Genomic DNA, 12,558 nt, shown 5'->3' with positions numbered 1-12,558 from the left:
GGCTTGCTGCATCTCTTCCCAACGCGCTTTCATTTCGGTGTGGAGCAACAGCACCTGAGCAGGTAGGTCAGACGTCTTGAGCTGCTCAGCTGTGGCCAGGGCCATGCCGACCTGTTTCTGTGCCAAAACATGAGACTCCTCCAGGGCATTCAGACGGCTCTCCAGGCTCTCTGAAATATACTGCTGCAACGAGACACAAGAATAATGCTGAGTCAAGCTGGTAGGTGCTTCAGTAGTGCACTCCACATCTGTGAAAGTTAGCATGGAAATAGTGTTAAATACGTTGTGAGATGCTAAGGACAGTTTAATGTTCAGTCTCTATGGTCTTTCTGGTCACTAACTCTAACAGTATATTAGCCCTACCACAGCCAGATTGAAAATTCCATTAAACTAGTGCATTGTTTAAAACCCCAGGCCTGTACACTGCTCAGCTACACTACATGGGCTGTAGCAGTGTGCATTTGTTAGAAGGACTTTGATAAGATCTGTTTAAATTATCATTATATCACAACTCCTGTCAATAAGTAAAATGCTCTGAGTAAGGACACACACACTCTATCTATCCACACCAAAATCTGAATCTTGACAGCCAATCAGGACGCATGGACAGCTCAGTAAAACCTTGTATCCTGCTAAACTGGAAATAAAAATCAAGGGAAGTTACATGAAACAAAGTGGAACAAAACAAAGATTTTAAATAAATTTTTTTTCCCTTATGCTTTTAAAGTGAAGTGCAGGTGTGACGCTACCTGTGACGCTGAGGACAGTGGAGCATTCAGCCTGCCCCAGGACGCTCTCTGCAGTGATGGTGTACTGTCCTGTGTCTTTGGGGCCCACATGGAGGATTAACATGGAGCAAACTCCACAGGTGTTGGAGATATAATAGTTGGTACTGGTGTTTAGACTGATGTGATTTCGATGCCATGTGATACGAGGTTTGGGATTTCCCTTCACTGCACAGCTCATGCAGCATTCATAGCCTTTGGGTGCAGTGTGAAGCTTCAAAGGTACAATGAAGGTCGGAGCGCATCGTAAATCACAGTCCTGTCTGGTTGGTATGCTCACCATGAACCTTTCTACAAGAGAGGAAATACAACCCCAAATCAGAAAAAGGCATCAGAACTGAAGTGAGTGTTTATTTTGAACAAAGAAAAGAAAACAACTGAAGAGGTATCACATTAACTAAAGTGCTGATGTATTGTTTTCTGTGTAATATAGGACACAGATGATTTACACATCACTATTTTCAGTGTTCATTTTGATTTTACATACTGTCCCAACTTTTTCTGATTTGGGGTTGCATAGTAAGATGACATTTTTCCTAAATAATTGAATGTTTGGCTTTTGAGGTTATTTCAGATGCACAAACAGACCTTTATTCTTCTTTATCCCCCAGGTTGGTGATTCAGAGGGTGCAGATATGCCCATATCGTTTTTGGCATAGACTCGGAAATGACATTCCCTCCCGTGCATGATGTTACAGACAGTGAACTTGTTATTGAAGAGTCTGTCAGCCACTGTGGTCCATGTGCATTTGGTAGAGTCCAGCTTGGACACTGTGTAGTGGAGGCGGTCATCCCACTTCTCATCAGGTGAAGGTTCCCACATCACCGTCACAGTGCCAGGCACATTTTCCACCAGTTCTACTGGTCCAGGAGGCTTTGGATCATCTATAACACACAGTCAGTTTTAGTGGTATCAAATCCTTTACTGCATGTCTTTGAAATCAATGTAGCAAAAGAGTTTTTGTTTTACCTGTGACCCTGACCTCTGTACTGAATGTCTCCTGTCCTGCAAGATTTTTCACCAAAATGGAATAGATACCAGAATCCAAGCGCTCAGACGAGGGGATCAGCAGCTGAGATGAGCTATCAGAGTTACTTATTGTAACTCTCTTCGTCACTGGCACATTGTCCTTTAGCCATATAATATCTGGCCACGGGGAGGCCTGGGAAAAAGACCAGTTGCAATATTTGGAGTATTTGAAACCTGAATATAGTATAGCTGCTTTTCCTCCTGTGAGAAACACCACGATTCATCTTGGCTTATACCAATAATAAAGTTAAAGAATAAATCTCACCTCAAAGTTTATTGTGATCCTGACAGTGTTTCCTGCCCTCACCACCATGAAACTCTTCATCTTAGGGCTCGTGAACTTTGGCCTTACTAAAATAATAATAATTTTCAGAGATTTTAAGATAAAAAATATATAAGAAAAGACAAATGATAAGAGCTATTGTACAAAGATAAATGGATAGTTAACTTTAAGCCTCAAATTATGCCTTTCTTCACAATGTTCAGCCTATTATCTCTTAAGTTTCTAACCAGACTTGGCTTACCAGGTGAGGGCATAGCAAGGACATAGTTGGCCAGCTCCTCGGGTGCCCCCTTTCCTCCATCATTAGCTGCAATCACTCTCACCCAGTACATGTCCATGGACTTTAGGCCTTTCACAGTGAAGGAAGTTGTGATAATGGCAGTGCTATTACAGCAGGACCATTCAATGCAATCTGCCTGCTGAATTTTAACAAAATATCCTTTTGCTTCATCCTGTATTTCTGGTTTCTCCTCACCGAGCACAATTAAATGTGAAATTGCCTCAGTATATCCGTGTTTGTTCTTGAGCTTGATCTTGATCGCTCCTGTGTTCTTCCTCTGGCACCTGGTCAGGAGCAGGAGGCTCTGACCTGCAGATGTCTCTATCTTTGTATTGTTGTCATCTTGGAGCTCCTCTCCCTCTCTGTACCATTGACTCTTAATGGGCTCATGGCCAAGAAAATGCATTTTGAAGATGGCACTTTGTCCCGCTTTAACTGTCACAGGCTCAGTGAAAGAACTGAGGTCTTCAGGGTCAAACCTGGGGGGATCTAAAAAACCGACAAGTTGGGATCATTTTAATGCTGAGATGGTATTTAGCTGTAATCTGATTAAATGCTAATATTTCTGATCTGTGGCTGTAAATATTGTATAAATACTGCTACGCTACAAAATCTCAGCACCATTTCTGTTACAACAAATTCTCAAACCTTGGACGTTAATAATCGCCTCTGTTTTACGATCATCTGCTTCAAAGCGGTATTTCCCAGAGTGCTCTTCTTTGCACTTGATTATGACTAATTTATGGATTGCACCATCTTTGGTGATGGTGAAATTGTCATCTGGGAGTATCTGATAGGAAAGGGGCGCAGCCAGATTAAAATAAACCGAGCAACAGCAATAGAAAGTTAGTCACTGAAATTCAAAGAACACTGCATTCCCCAAAGGGCTTTGTGTCCAGCTGAGTTGCATTCCACACAGACACAAATCTTAACATCTGCCCTATATTTAAGGTAAATTGCAGATAAGTGCATACTATATGAAACCTGTGGCGAGTTCCAGTCACCAACAGGACTAGGTCTGAATATGATTTATAGCTTATCTCTTGGTTTGTATATTAGTTTGAACATGAACTGCACCAGAATTAAAAGGCAACATGGTTTGCTTTTTTTTTTTTTTGACCAAATGGACCACCTACAGCTGTGAAAGCAATCTTAGACCCCCACATCCTTGCCTAAGGTATATCAACTCAGGACCCAAGAAAAAGATGAGGTTGACCTTTGACTAACCTTTTTGCCGTCTCTGAACCAGGCTCCCTCACAGTTTTCACTGCTGAGCTTACATGTTAACTCAGCAGTCTCCTCAACCATGGCGTTAACACCCGACAATCCACAGATGAACTGGACCCCTGGATCTATCATAAACGACAGTGAACAGTTAGGGACTGATTGCTAACTTGCATTCAAAAACAAACCTATTTCACCATGATATGAAGAATAGCTATTATTTCAATATTTAATTCTGTTCTTTCTAAAATGACCAGTTCTTGTTTTGATTGAATTTTCCTGTCTGTTTTCTTTTTGTTTGCTCCAGGTTTTAAATGTGCTGCAATGTTTTCTGTATTGATGCCTTTATGATTAGTATTTGTACCGTCATTGTTTTCTTTTGCAGTGTGTGCTGTTGAGGAACAAATTTCAAACAGCAAATAATAATGGTAGAATGTAATTGGGTTTTAACTAGTAAAGAACACCTTTATAATTCACTACAAGACAGCAAATTTGTATAAGTCACACAATTAGGGGTCAAAATCTTTGGCAATCTCACAATTCAATTCATAATCAAGTCTTCATTTAAAAAAGCTTGTGATTCAATAAAAAGACAGTGGCACACTCACAGTGGCTTTTAGGACATGTGCTTTCACCTTTTCAAAATCCCAGTATTTAACTCTTAGCTTTACACTCTCACTTAATAATGTGTAATACATGCAAACTTGAAAAGTGACAGAAAACTTTGCAGGTTGAAGCAGAACATCTGTACACAACAGGAATATACAAGGTTATGTGTGACTATTGTGTGTACGACACAATAAGGATCAAATTGTGTAACAATGTTAACTGCTTCAGGGAGCAAACAGTCACACAGCAAAGCACTACCAGTGTTCTCTTACCACTGTTTGCTTCCTCTGGCTTTTGTTTTTGCTTTGAACAAGTTGGATGCTTGACTTAACCTGCTGAGTCCTCATTTGTTTCACTGTCACTTCCTGGTTCCTTTAGATCTGGTTTAGAGCCTTAGATTTCAGGTATTACACATCACTTTACACAGGATTTTCAGTAAGTTGCAAACACTGTTGCATTTGGATTTTGTTTTAATAAGATGTCCCCTCAAATTCTTTCCATAATTAAAAAATAAAGGACTCAAAACATCTTGCCGAGCTCCACCTAACTGGTGTAACACTGTGCAGCGATTGCTGGTGATCTATCTTCTGCAGACCCGGCTCATCTCAGTTGAGCCTAATGTCTCTTTAACAAAGCAAACCAAGAGCTCAGATCAGTGGGCACAGTTCATTTTCAGTCAATTCCTCTCGTTAATGGGACATCTAGGTCTGAAACGAGATGGGATGGTTAGCTGGCTCTGGGTCACGACAGTCCCATAAACACCCAGCAGTTTACAGTGTGTCATGACTCAGTGCAGCTAGTATAGCCAGCTGCCTTCTACAATACTTGTTTGTATATCTTAAAATAACCTTTTTGTGCATGTTATAACATATTTTCCACAAAGTAGACATTTTATACATCCTGCTGCTGGAACAGAGCCATGTACAACAGGTAACCTCTGCAAACATGTAACATTTAGCACAGATATAATACATTTACTAAGAAAAGGTGCATATATGTGAAGATCATCTTGGGGATTTTAAGAATTGATATTGAATCATTCAAATAAGAAATGCAGTTAATCAGAGAATCCTTTTTAGCTGTAGTACATTACTTCCATGCAGAACATACAGTAGAACCCTGTTGTTTCTTACCAGTTGTATGATGTGTCCTTTGGGCCTTTATTGTGTGTTCTGAGTGCCTGACAGCCTCGCTGTCCTTTTCCCCAGATAAAGTCACCTCATTTTGGCTTGTGGTGAACATTTGAATCTGGTCTATGTGAATGCTTTTGTTGTTGAACTCTGCACACAACACGCAGTCAAGATAAATAATGAAAAGAAGTATGGATGTTAACCGAGCAAAAATACATTAAAAAAAATCTAGTCAATCACAAATATAATGACCATTTACCTTAAGAGAAGTACATTTTGTACAGTTCATGTTATATTACCAGTTATTCTGTGTTTCGTCTCTTGACCATGCCTTTTGTATCTGCTGAAATCCTCATTCTTCTCAGAATATTCTCCTTCATTTGCATCTGTGGTGTATCAGTGAGAATAGAATAATTCAGCTTAAAACTTGAACCACCACTGACTGCTCACTGGACTTCTGACAGTAGAAATGTGTTGTCAGGCATAGATTGACTTTACCTGCTACCTTGTCAAAATCTGCTTGACTAGACATGGCATATTTCTTCTTCATGGGGTCATCGACAGTCACTTGCACTGCTGTTTTTGTTACACACCCTGAAACATCTAATGTTGATACTGTGCCATCTCCTTTTGAGTTTGTAATTGTTGTCTTCTCTTTGCTCCCCACTGGCTCAGTCGGGACACTTGTTTTTGCTGTGTCAAGATTATTTCCTACTGCTTCAAGGTTTTTGCCTGGTCCAGTGACTGCAGTTGTTTCACCATCTCTTTTACTGCTGGTTAAGGTCCTTTCTCCTTCGAGTTGTCCTGCTTCATGCCTTGCTTTAACAGCTGCTAAAATCTTCTCCATCTCCTTTTGGTTTTTAAGTTGCTGCTCTTTGGCCACCTTCTCAAGGTCGGCCCGTACTCCAGCAGCCACAGTAGTTTTACGAGGCTTCCTCTTACCAGCAGATGTGGGGCCACCTTCAGCTTACAGGTTATGAAATACAACATGCAAGACATGACTCACATGTATTTGTGAAAATCATAATGATAATCTCCTCACATTTACCAACTGATTACTGTGGCACTGTACTATAAGTAATACCTTCCACAACCAGCCAGGCACTGCATGACTTCATGCCAGCCACAGCTGAATAGATGCCTTTGTCCAGCTGCTTGCAGTCTCTGATCAGCAGCCTGTGGATCAGTTTGTGCTCTGACACACATATACTGTATTTATCTCCATCCTCCAGGATGTTGCCCTTGTGCAGCCATGTGATCCTCCGTAGTGGGTGTGTCAGAACACACTCAAAGAGGGCATCCTCTCTTTCTTGGGCTTTAATCTCCTGGGCCCGGTTTTTCAAAAGGTTTAATCCGGATAAAATTGATCCGGATTCAGTAATCCTTTTTTATGCATTGTTAAACCCACCAGAGCTTGTTTCACCTTGGGACCAGAAAAATCAGCATGCATTCATCAAACTGAAACCAACCATAGTTGAATTACTGTAGGACCTTTCTTTTTCACAGATAAATGGGTGTAGTATAGAACTTACAAAAGTGGACACATTTAATGGACAATTTGTTTACTTTCAGCTTGAGTTTATTTTTAGGACCTACATTTAAACTCTGTAAGGTGGTAGTTGATCTGTTTGACATCCACCTGATTCAGCCCTGTGTCCATAGCACTAAAATCCTTTGTCCTCCGGACACACTGAAGACTCTGCTTCTCTTTTGTGTCTTCATGGGGAATTGCACCTTTCTCCTAAGTACACAGACAGAATCAAACATTTATAGTCTGTGTACAAATCAAATACAAAATACTTTTGTACATGATTTTAAAATGTTAGTAGCTCTGGCTTTGTTTGAAATCACTTGTTCACTCACTGACTTCCTTGTATAACAGACACACCACTCTATGTTTCAGAGTGGTAATATCTGAGGACACTAGTGTGTCAATTCCACACGCCAATAAAATGTCGGCAGGGTAAAAATAGTGCACTGAATGTAACTAAGGAATGAGTCTTGACACAGTCAGTGTAACACTTTAAAGAGAACACAGCAGCTGGAGACTTTCATCTGTTTCACTGTGCATTTTAAACCCTCTTTCTCAGTGTAATTGTACCTGTTTTCTCATACTGACAAGGCAGGGCATGCAGCTGATTGAGATGAGTCGGTTTGGCAAATATTCAGAATAAATCGATTGTAGTTGCTTCTCCTTGGAGATAATGCATCTACTGTGAGAGCTGACAGTTCTCATACCTTAAACTTATTTTGCATTCTCTCTTCCTTTTTTGCTTCTAGTTTCTTGAGAATCAGTTGCAAGTCTGCGACACCAAACTCGGTACAGACGCGCTCATGGTCTTTCCTGTCAGCATTCAGCAGCACGTCCCAGAATCTTTCATCCATTTCTCCATCTGCCCTCTCAACTTTACTGAAGATAGTAAGAAAATATAAAAAAAAAATGAAGCAAGGATCAGAGGAGAGAGACAAAGAAACACACTGAGAACCATCTGGCTGGTTATTTTAATATCTGCATTTCTTACCTTTTCTTCAGCAGGTTTCTGAAATCTGGATTTGATGAAGCTGAAAATAAATTCAGTTCAGGATTCTCTGTGTTTTCACTGCTGTTACATTATAACATATAAATCATGGAAGTATTCTATTTATTTATTCTAAGCCTGTGTTTTGTGAATATTAGAAATCAAGTGAACAAAGCCTTTGCATCTCAGTTCACCACCTTGCATGGGAATGAAACCTCGCGTTCATGTTATTTAGTTGTAGACTGATCTGTTCAGTTCACCATTCACAGAAGAATGAGTGCATTCAATGCATGGTGCTCTATTAGCACGTGCATGTGTTTGCATCAATCACCTTTAAATGCTGAGGGAGCTGCAGTGGACTCTTGCTGACTAATGGTTGAATAACAGTTTTAAAATAGCAAAGGTGTGACTAAAAACACAAAGAAGTGCTTTAAACATTTGTGTAGGCAATAGATAGGAGGACATTTGTTAGTGTGTCCATTCAGTTTTGTGGTTATTTTGAAACTGGAGATTCTTTCTTGTTGTAGTTGTGGACTGTCATCTGAAAATTTGGTCATTTAATAAAACCCAGAATTTTCTTTTTCCCTTATTTACCACCCAATGCAAAAAGAGGTCTGAACCAAAACATGGATTTGGTGAACTGTTAGACCCCGACCAGTTAGAGACCTAACTCCCTCACAGGCAAAACAAACGTTTAGAATCCAGTTTTAAGATGTATTACACAATGAACGCTTACCTTCAATCACATTTAATGTTGCTGTGCCAATAGCTTTGCCATATTCATTCACAGCATAGCATTTGTATGTATCTATGTCAGCAGCAGACACGTTATGAATCTAGAAAATACAAATAGCAGATGCACATTCAGAATTCTCACAACAAATTGAATAATAGACTACAGTGCTGTACCCATAGGAATTTACCACATCTGAAATAATTTGGTCACTCACCTCTAATATGTACTCCCCTGTTGATTCGTCGTGTCTCTTATGAAATTTGTCTGACATATTTCCTCTAGCTCGTTTCCATGACACCTCCGGTTTTGGATCCCCCGTCACCACAGCCGTGAAAATAGCTGATTTCCCTGTATGGAAAATGTGGAAACATTGAATTTTTGTTTACACAATTCACTTCCTGATTGTAGAGAGCTATAAAATTCAACTTTCCTGCATTTCTTTGACTTTCATTTGTCATATCTCTTTTTTGTGACTGTATGGTTCTATAAATATGTCAGTGTTAAACTGTAATGAGACCCACCTTCAGTAGTTGTTACTGGGTTTGGCTTACACTGGAAATCAGGGGTGCTTTTCCCCTCTGGTATGTTTATGATATACTGCATGATCATCACTCCAGGTGTCTTAGATCTTCTTCGAATAACAGCTAAACACAGCAAATTTATTATTCAATAAGTATTCCATTATTTATAATAATGGATATTTTAGCATTGTATTTAATCTGCACAATAGTGCATGGAAAAAAAAAACACATTCATTTTACCTGTCTTGTTGCCAGACACCTCATTAAAATGTTGAATATACTGGTGAACGAGGGAGAAACCTGGGTGAAAAAGACACCAGATCAGTACAAGTGAATGCTGAACCATGGCCTTAAGACAATGATGTATACAATGTGTAATGTGTGTCCAGCAGAAGCTGTCTCTTATTAGCTGCATCCATAAAGTGGTAGGTTATGTATTTCCTCATATTTGTAGAAATGTTATTATCCAAGTCAGATGAAGCATTTAATTCTCTTCCTCAAAGAGGCCTGAATAGAGGGTCACAGTAAAGGGCAGCAGTCAGGCGCCCATAGTCCAGGGATGTTTGCTCCTCGTACTCAGTTTATCACTGAAGCCTGAGAGAGACGACCTTTACTCAGCTGGCTGCTGAAGTGCCTGTCAGTTGGGGAAACTCCAACTTATGAATTTTAATTTGATGGAGATGATATACTGTACATAATGTATTTTTGGCCACTTGGTGGCAGCAGGAACGAGCTGTGAACAGAACACTGAGACAGTTGTATGCAAAAGTTTGGCCCCCTTTAGGCAAATGACATTTATATACATCCTCTCCAACATGAAGACAGTTGAAACAAATTTTAATGCCTAGCTACTTTTTATTTCATGAACTTAAAAAAACCTAAATAATTAGGCTAAATATTAATTGTGGCATGTGTGAAAGATTGGCTGCCCTTCTACTTGTAAAACACTCAGCTTCCATAACTCACTAGACCTTAATTAACTCCTCAGGAAGAATTGGGGGTGTTTCCTACCGTCTAAGTTTCTTGTTGATTCCAACAGTATGTTTTGGCTGGATTAGCAGCAGCTCGTTTTCTACTGCTTTCGGTGATGAATTAACCTGCACACAATTTACTGTGTATGTAATGCTAATTACATTGATTTACTTTTGTCAGCAACTAATGTGGGCTTTTGTTACGGATAGAGTAATCACTGCCAAATAGTGTTACAATGATGAATGAATGATGTCTTTGTTAGGATAAAATATTCACTTATGATTGTTGTTCCTTTTACAAAGGAGCAAACATTAGACCCATACAGTATGGTGCTTTTGAATTACAGTGAAGGTATGTAACTTACTGTAGCTCTTTTTATATTTAAGATTATACTTACAGAGATCAGTCTACTGTGTGATCTCTAGGTTTGCAGCAAATATTTACAGTGACAACAGTTTGTATAATCCTCTTCCATCAAATTCATACCCCATTAGAGACATGGGAAAAAATTACACGGATGTGAAAATGAGAAAGGGGGTCAGTTAAATTTAAAAATTGATGCTATACGTACAACCAAAAAAAGATTCTGTATTTCCATAAGTGGGGTAAAACTATGGAATAATTTAAGTGTAGACATAAAAAATAGTAATAGAATTGATGAGTTTAAACATAAATATAAAGGTATGTGTCAATCAAGATATATGCAAGAACAGGTTTAATGATTAATCAGGTGTAACATTGTGAGTGTGGTGTAAGAATGTTAACACTATGTAATAATTCTACTTGTGTGATGTAGAAGATAATTATCAAAGTATGTCATTATGTAAGAATGTTAACAATCTGTAATATTTTTTATTATATCACTAGCGTGGTGTAGAACAAAATTATCCATGTAGTAATACTGTTTGTAAACCAATAATGATAAGATGATGTCATGGGGTAGGACTGGATAAGTCTAACTTCTTCCTACTCCGTTCAAGCATGTACTAGGTATAAGCTAATTGATAATGCATTTGTGGATATGTGTGAAATTATATGTGTTGACATATTGACTGTCGTTACATGTTTGAAAGAAAAAATCAAATCAAAAATCAAATCAAATCAAATCAAGAATCAAAGCTTGGTCACTTAAAATGGACCAGTATCTTAGGGTTTAGAAAATTCTGTCTCCTGTAAAAGGGAATAAAAAAATAAGATGGCACACACATGCTGTCTACTAAAAATGTATGGTAAATGGTTATTTTCAAAGCCTTTCTTTTACTGCTCTGTTCAGTTCAGTGTGCTGTGGCAATTCGTTATTTCAATAGATGAACACCAGGGCACCTGATTATAACTGAAAACCATAAAATGGAAGAAAAATGAGCAGGAAATGAGGAATTGAAGGGGGAAGGATGATGTGCAGTACTGTACTTTGTCTGTTGGCAGTGGGGCCTGCGTTCTTCACCCTTGTCCACATTTTGGCAAGAGTTGACTATCTGAAAGGTGACCTGCAAAAACAATGTGAATATAACATTTACCACACTGATAAAACCAAACAGTGCATTAGAAAGTGTTATGCATTTGCTATTCTTGCAAAAAAGAATATTGTTAGTGGTTTCCACTTGTATTCCAACCTACTGATGGTACTAAGTAGGCAGTATATAAGTAGATGAATGAGACAGTAAACAGTATGTGTATTGCACTTTGTGTTCTCTTCAGTTTTTTTTTTTTGTGACTGTGACAAATACCGTGTAGACGACTGATTATACTTGTAGAATTAAACATTTCCATTATGCTGTCCATCAGATTTAGCTCTTTGCTTGTGTCTTAGGTTGCATTAGTTATATAAAACTGCCTGACCTATTGTATCTGCATACCTGTATGTACCCTTGCTATGGTCACTTCGCTTATTACAAACTAAGGCTTTTAGTTCCTCTGAGCATTACATGTTGTGATGAATAAATGGACTCTGAGTGAGTAGGCATACAAAGAAGTGCCAGTGGAGCCAGTTACTACTGTTCAAAAACTAAAGTGAAAAGCTTGGCTGTTCATTGAAGTTGGTTACAGATCTTTTACAAATGTATTTAACGAGGGACGGGTGGCAGTTACCTTTTTGTTTGCTCATAACAAGTATTAGGCTTATGCATATGATCATATTGAGGATGAACTAAGGCTTCAAAACATTAAGACTGTGGTCATGGAGTGGCCAAGTCATAATGAGTCCAGAGCAAACAGTCCATAAGCTAGGGTTAGCTGTAAGCCTGTACTAACTTCATTATTACTTGTTGGCTACATAAAGGTACAGAAGGTAAATAAAGTAGACCTTTGATATACCACCACGTCTACAGTACAGAGAATCTACTCCTTGATTTGGTCAGCCTTTTAGTAGAATTCTCTGATTCCTCTCGAGCACCCCGGGAACTCTCCAGTTCTGTTTCTGTCATTTCAGAAACTGTAATCCACCTGGATGTAATGAAGAAGTGGCTGACC

The 12,558-nt window shown here is 38.9% G+C and overlaps 2 protein-coding genes across 2 annotated transcripts in view; both read right to left on the bottom strand.

Annotated features, from left to right (window-relative positions):
- The window catches only part of LOC109966067 (immunoglobulin-like and fibronectin type III domain-containing protein 1), a 14,890-nt gene extending 8,099 nt beyond the window's left edge, over positions 1 to 6,791 (bottom strand). The window contains exons 1-14 of the mRNA XM_020610646.1: positions 6,750 to 6,791; positions 6,426 to 6,666; positions 5,840 to 6,307; positions 5,641 to 5,727; positions 5,305 to 5,491; positions 4,307 to 4,347; positions 3,606 to 3,730; positions 3,027 to 3,168; positions 2,340 to 2,867; positions 2,081 to 2,166; positions 1,756 to 1,948; positions 1,374 to 1,670; positions 750 to 1,076; positions 55 to 248 (exon numbers count right to left, since the gene is read on the bottom strand). Of these exons, the coding sequence (XP_020466302.1) occupies positions 55 to 248; positions 750 to 1,076; positions 1,374 to 1,670; positions 1,756 to 1,948; positions 2,081 to 2,166; positions 2,340 to 2,867; positions 3,027 to 3,168; positions 3,606 to 3,730; positions 4,307 to 4,347; positions 5,305 to 5,491; positions 5,641 to 5,727; positions 5,840 to 6,307; positions 6,426 to 6,666; positions 6,750 to 6,791 (2,958 nt within the window). The remainder of the gene's footprint in view (positions 1 to 54; positions 249 to 749; positions 1,077 to 1,373; positions 1,671 to 1,755; positions 1,949 to 2,080; positions 2,167 to 2,339; positions 2,868 to 3,026; positions 3,169 to 3,605; positions 3,731 to 4,306; positions 4,348 to 5,304; positions 5,492 to 5,640; positions 5,728 to 5,839; positions 6,308 to 6,425; positions 6,667 to 6,749) is intronic.
- A 135-nt stretch (positions 6,792 to 6,926) lies between these two features.
- Positions 6,927 to 11,545, bottom strand: LOC109966066 (immunoglobulin-like and fibronectin type III domain-containing protein 1). The gene is made up of 8 exons (XM_020610644.1): positions 11,500 to 11,545; positions 9,358 to 9,417; positions 9,118 to 9,240; positions 8,811 to 8,944; positions 8,597 to 8,696; positions 7,864 to 7,903; positions 7,580 to 7,751; positions 6,927 to 7,082 (listed from the first exon to the last, which is right to left on the bottom strand). The coding sequence occupies exons 1-8, from the start codon at positions 11,543 to 11,545 to the stop codon at positions 6,927 to 6,929; spliced, it is 831 nt and encodes a 276-aa protein (XP_020466300.1).
- Positions 11,546 to 12,558: the final 1,013 nt, after the last annotated feature.

This window comes from Monopterus albus, unplaced genomic scaffold, assembly GCF_001952655.1.
Source record: "Monopterus albus unplaced genomic scaffold, M_albus_1.0 scaffold106.1, whole genome shotgun sequence".
In the NCBI taxonomy this organism is placed as follows: Eukaryota; Metazoa; Chordata; class Actinopteri; order Synbranchiformes; family Synbranchidae; genus Monopterus; species Monopterus albus.
This window is presented reverse-complemented; position numbering and strand designations above follow the sequence as displayed.

Excerpts from the sequence above, each read along its gene's own strand:
- LOC109966066 (XM_020610644.1), bottom strand. The coding sequence starts at position 11,545 with ATGTGGACAAGGGTGAAGAACGCAGGCCCCACTGCCAACAGACAAA. Across the intron at positions 7,752-7,863 it reads AGAAACCTGCTGAAGAAAAG|TAAAGTTGAGAGGGCAGATG; the intron begins GTAAGAAATGCA and ends TACTATCTTCAG. Across the intron at positions 7,083-7,579 it reads GAATGCAAAATAAGTTTAAG|GAGAAAGGTGCAATTCCCCA; the intron begins GTATGAGAACTG and ends CTGTGTACTTAG.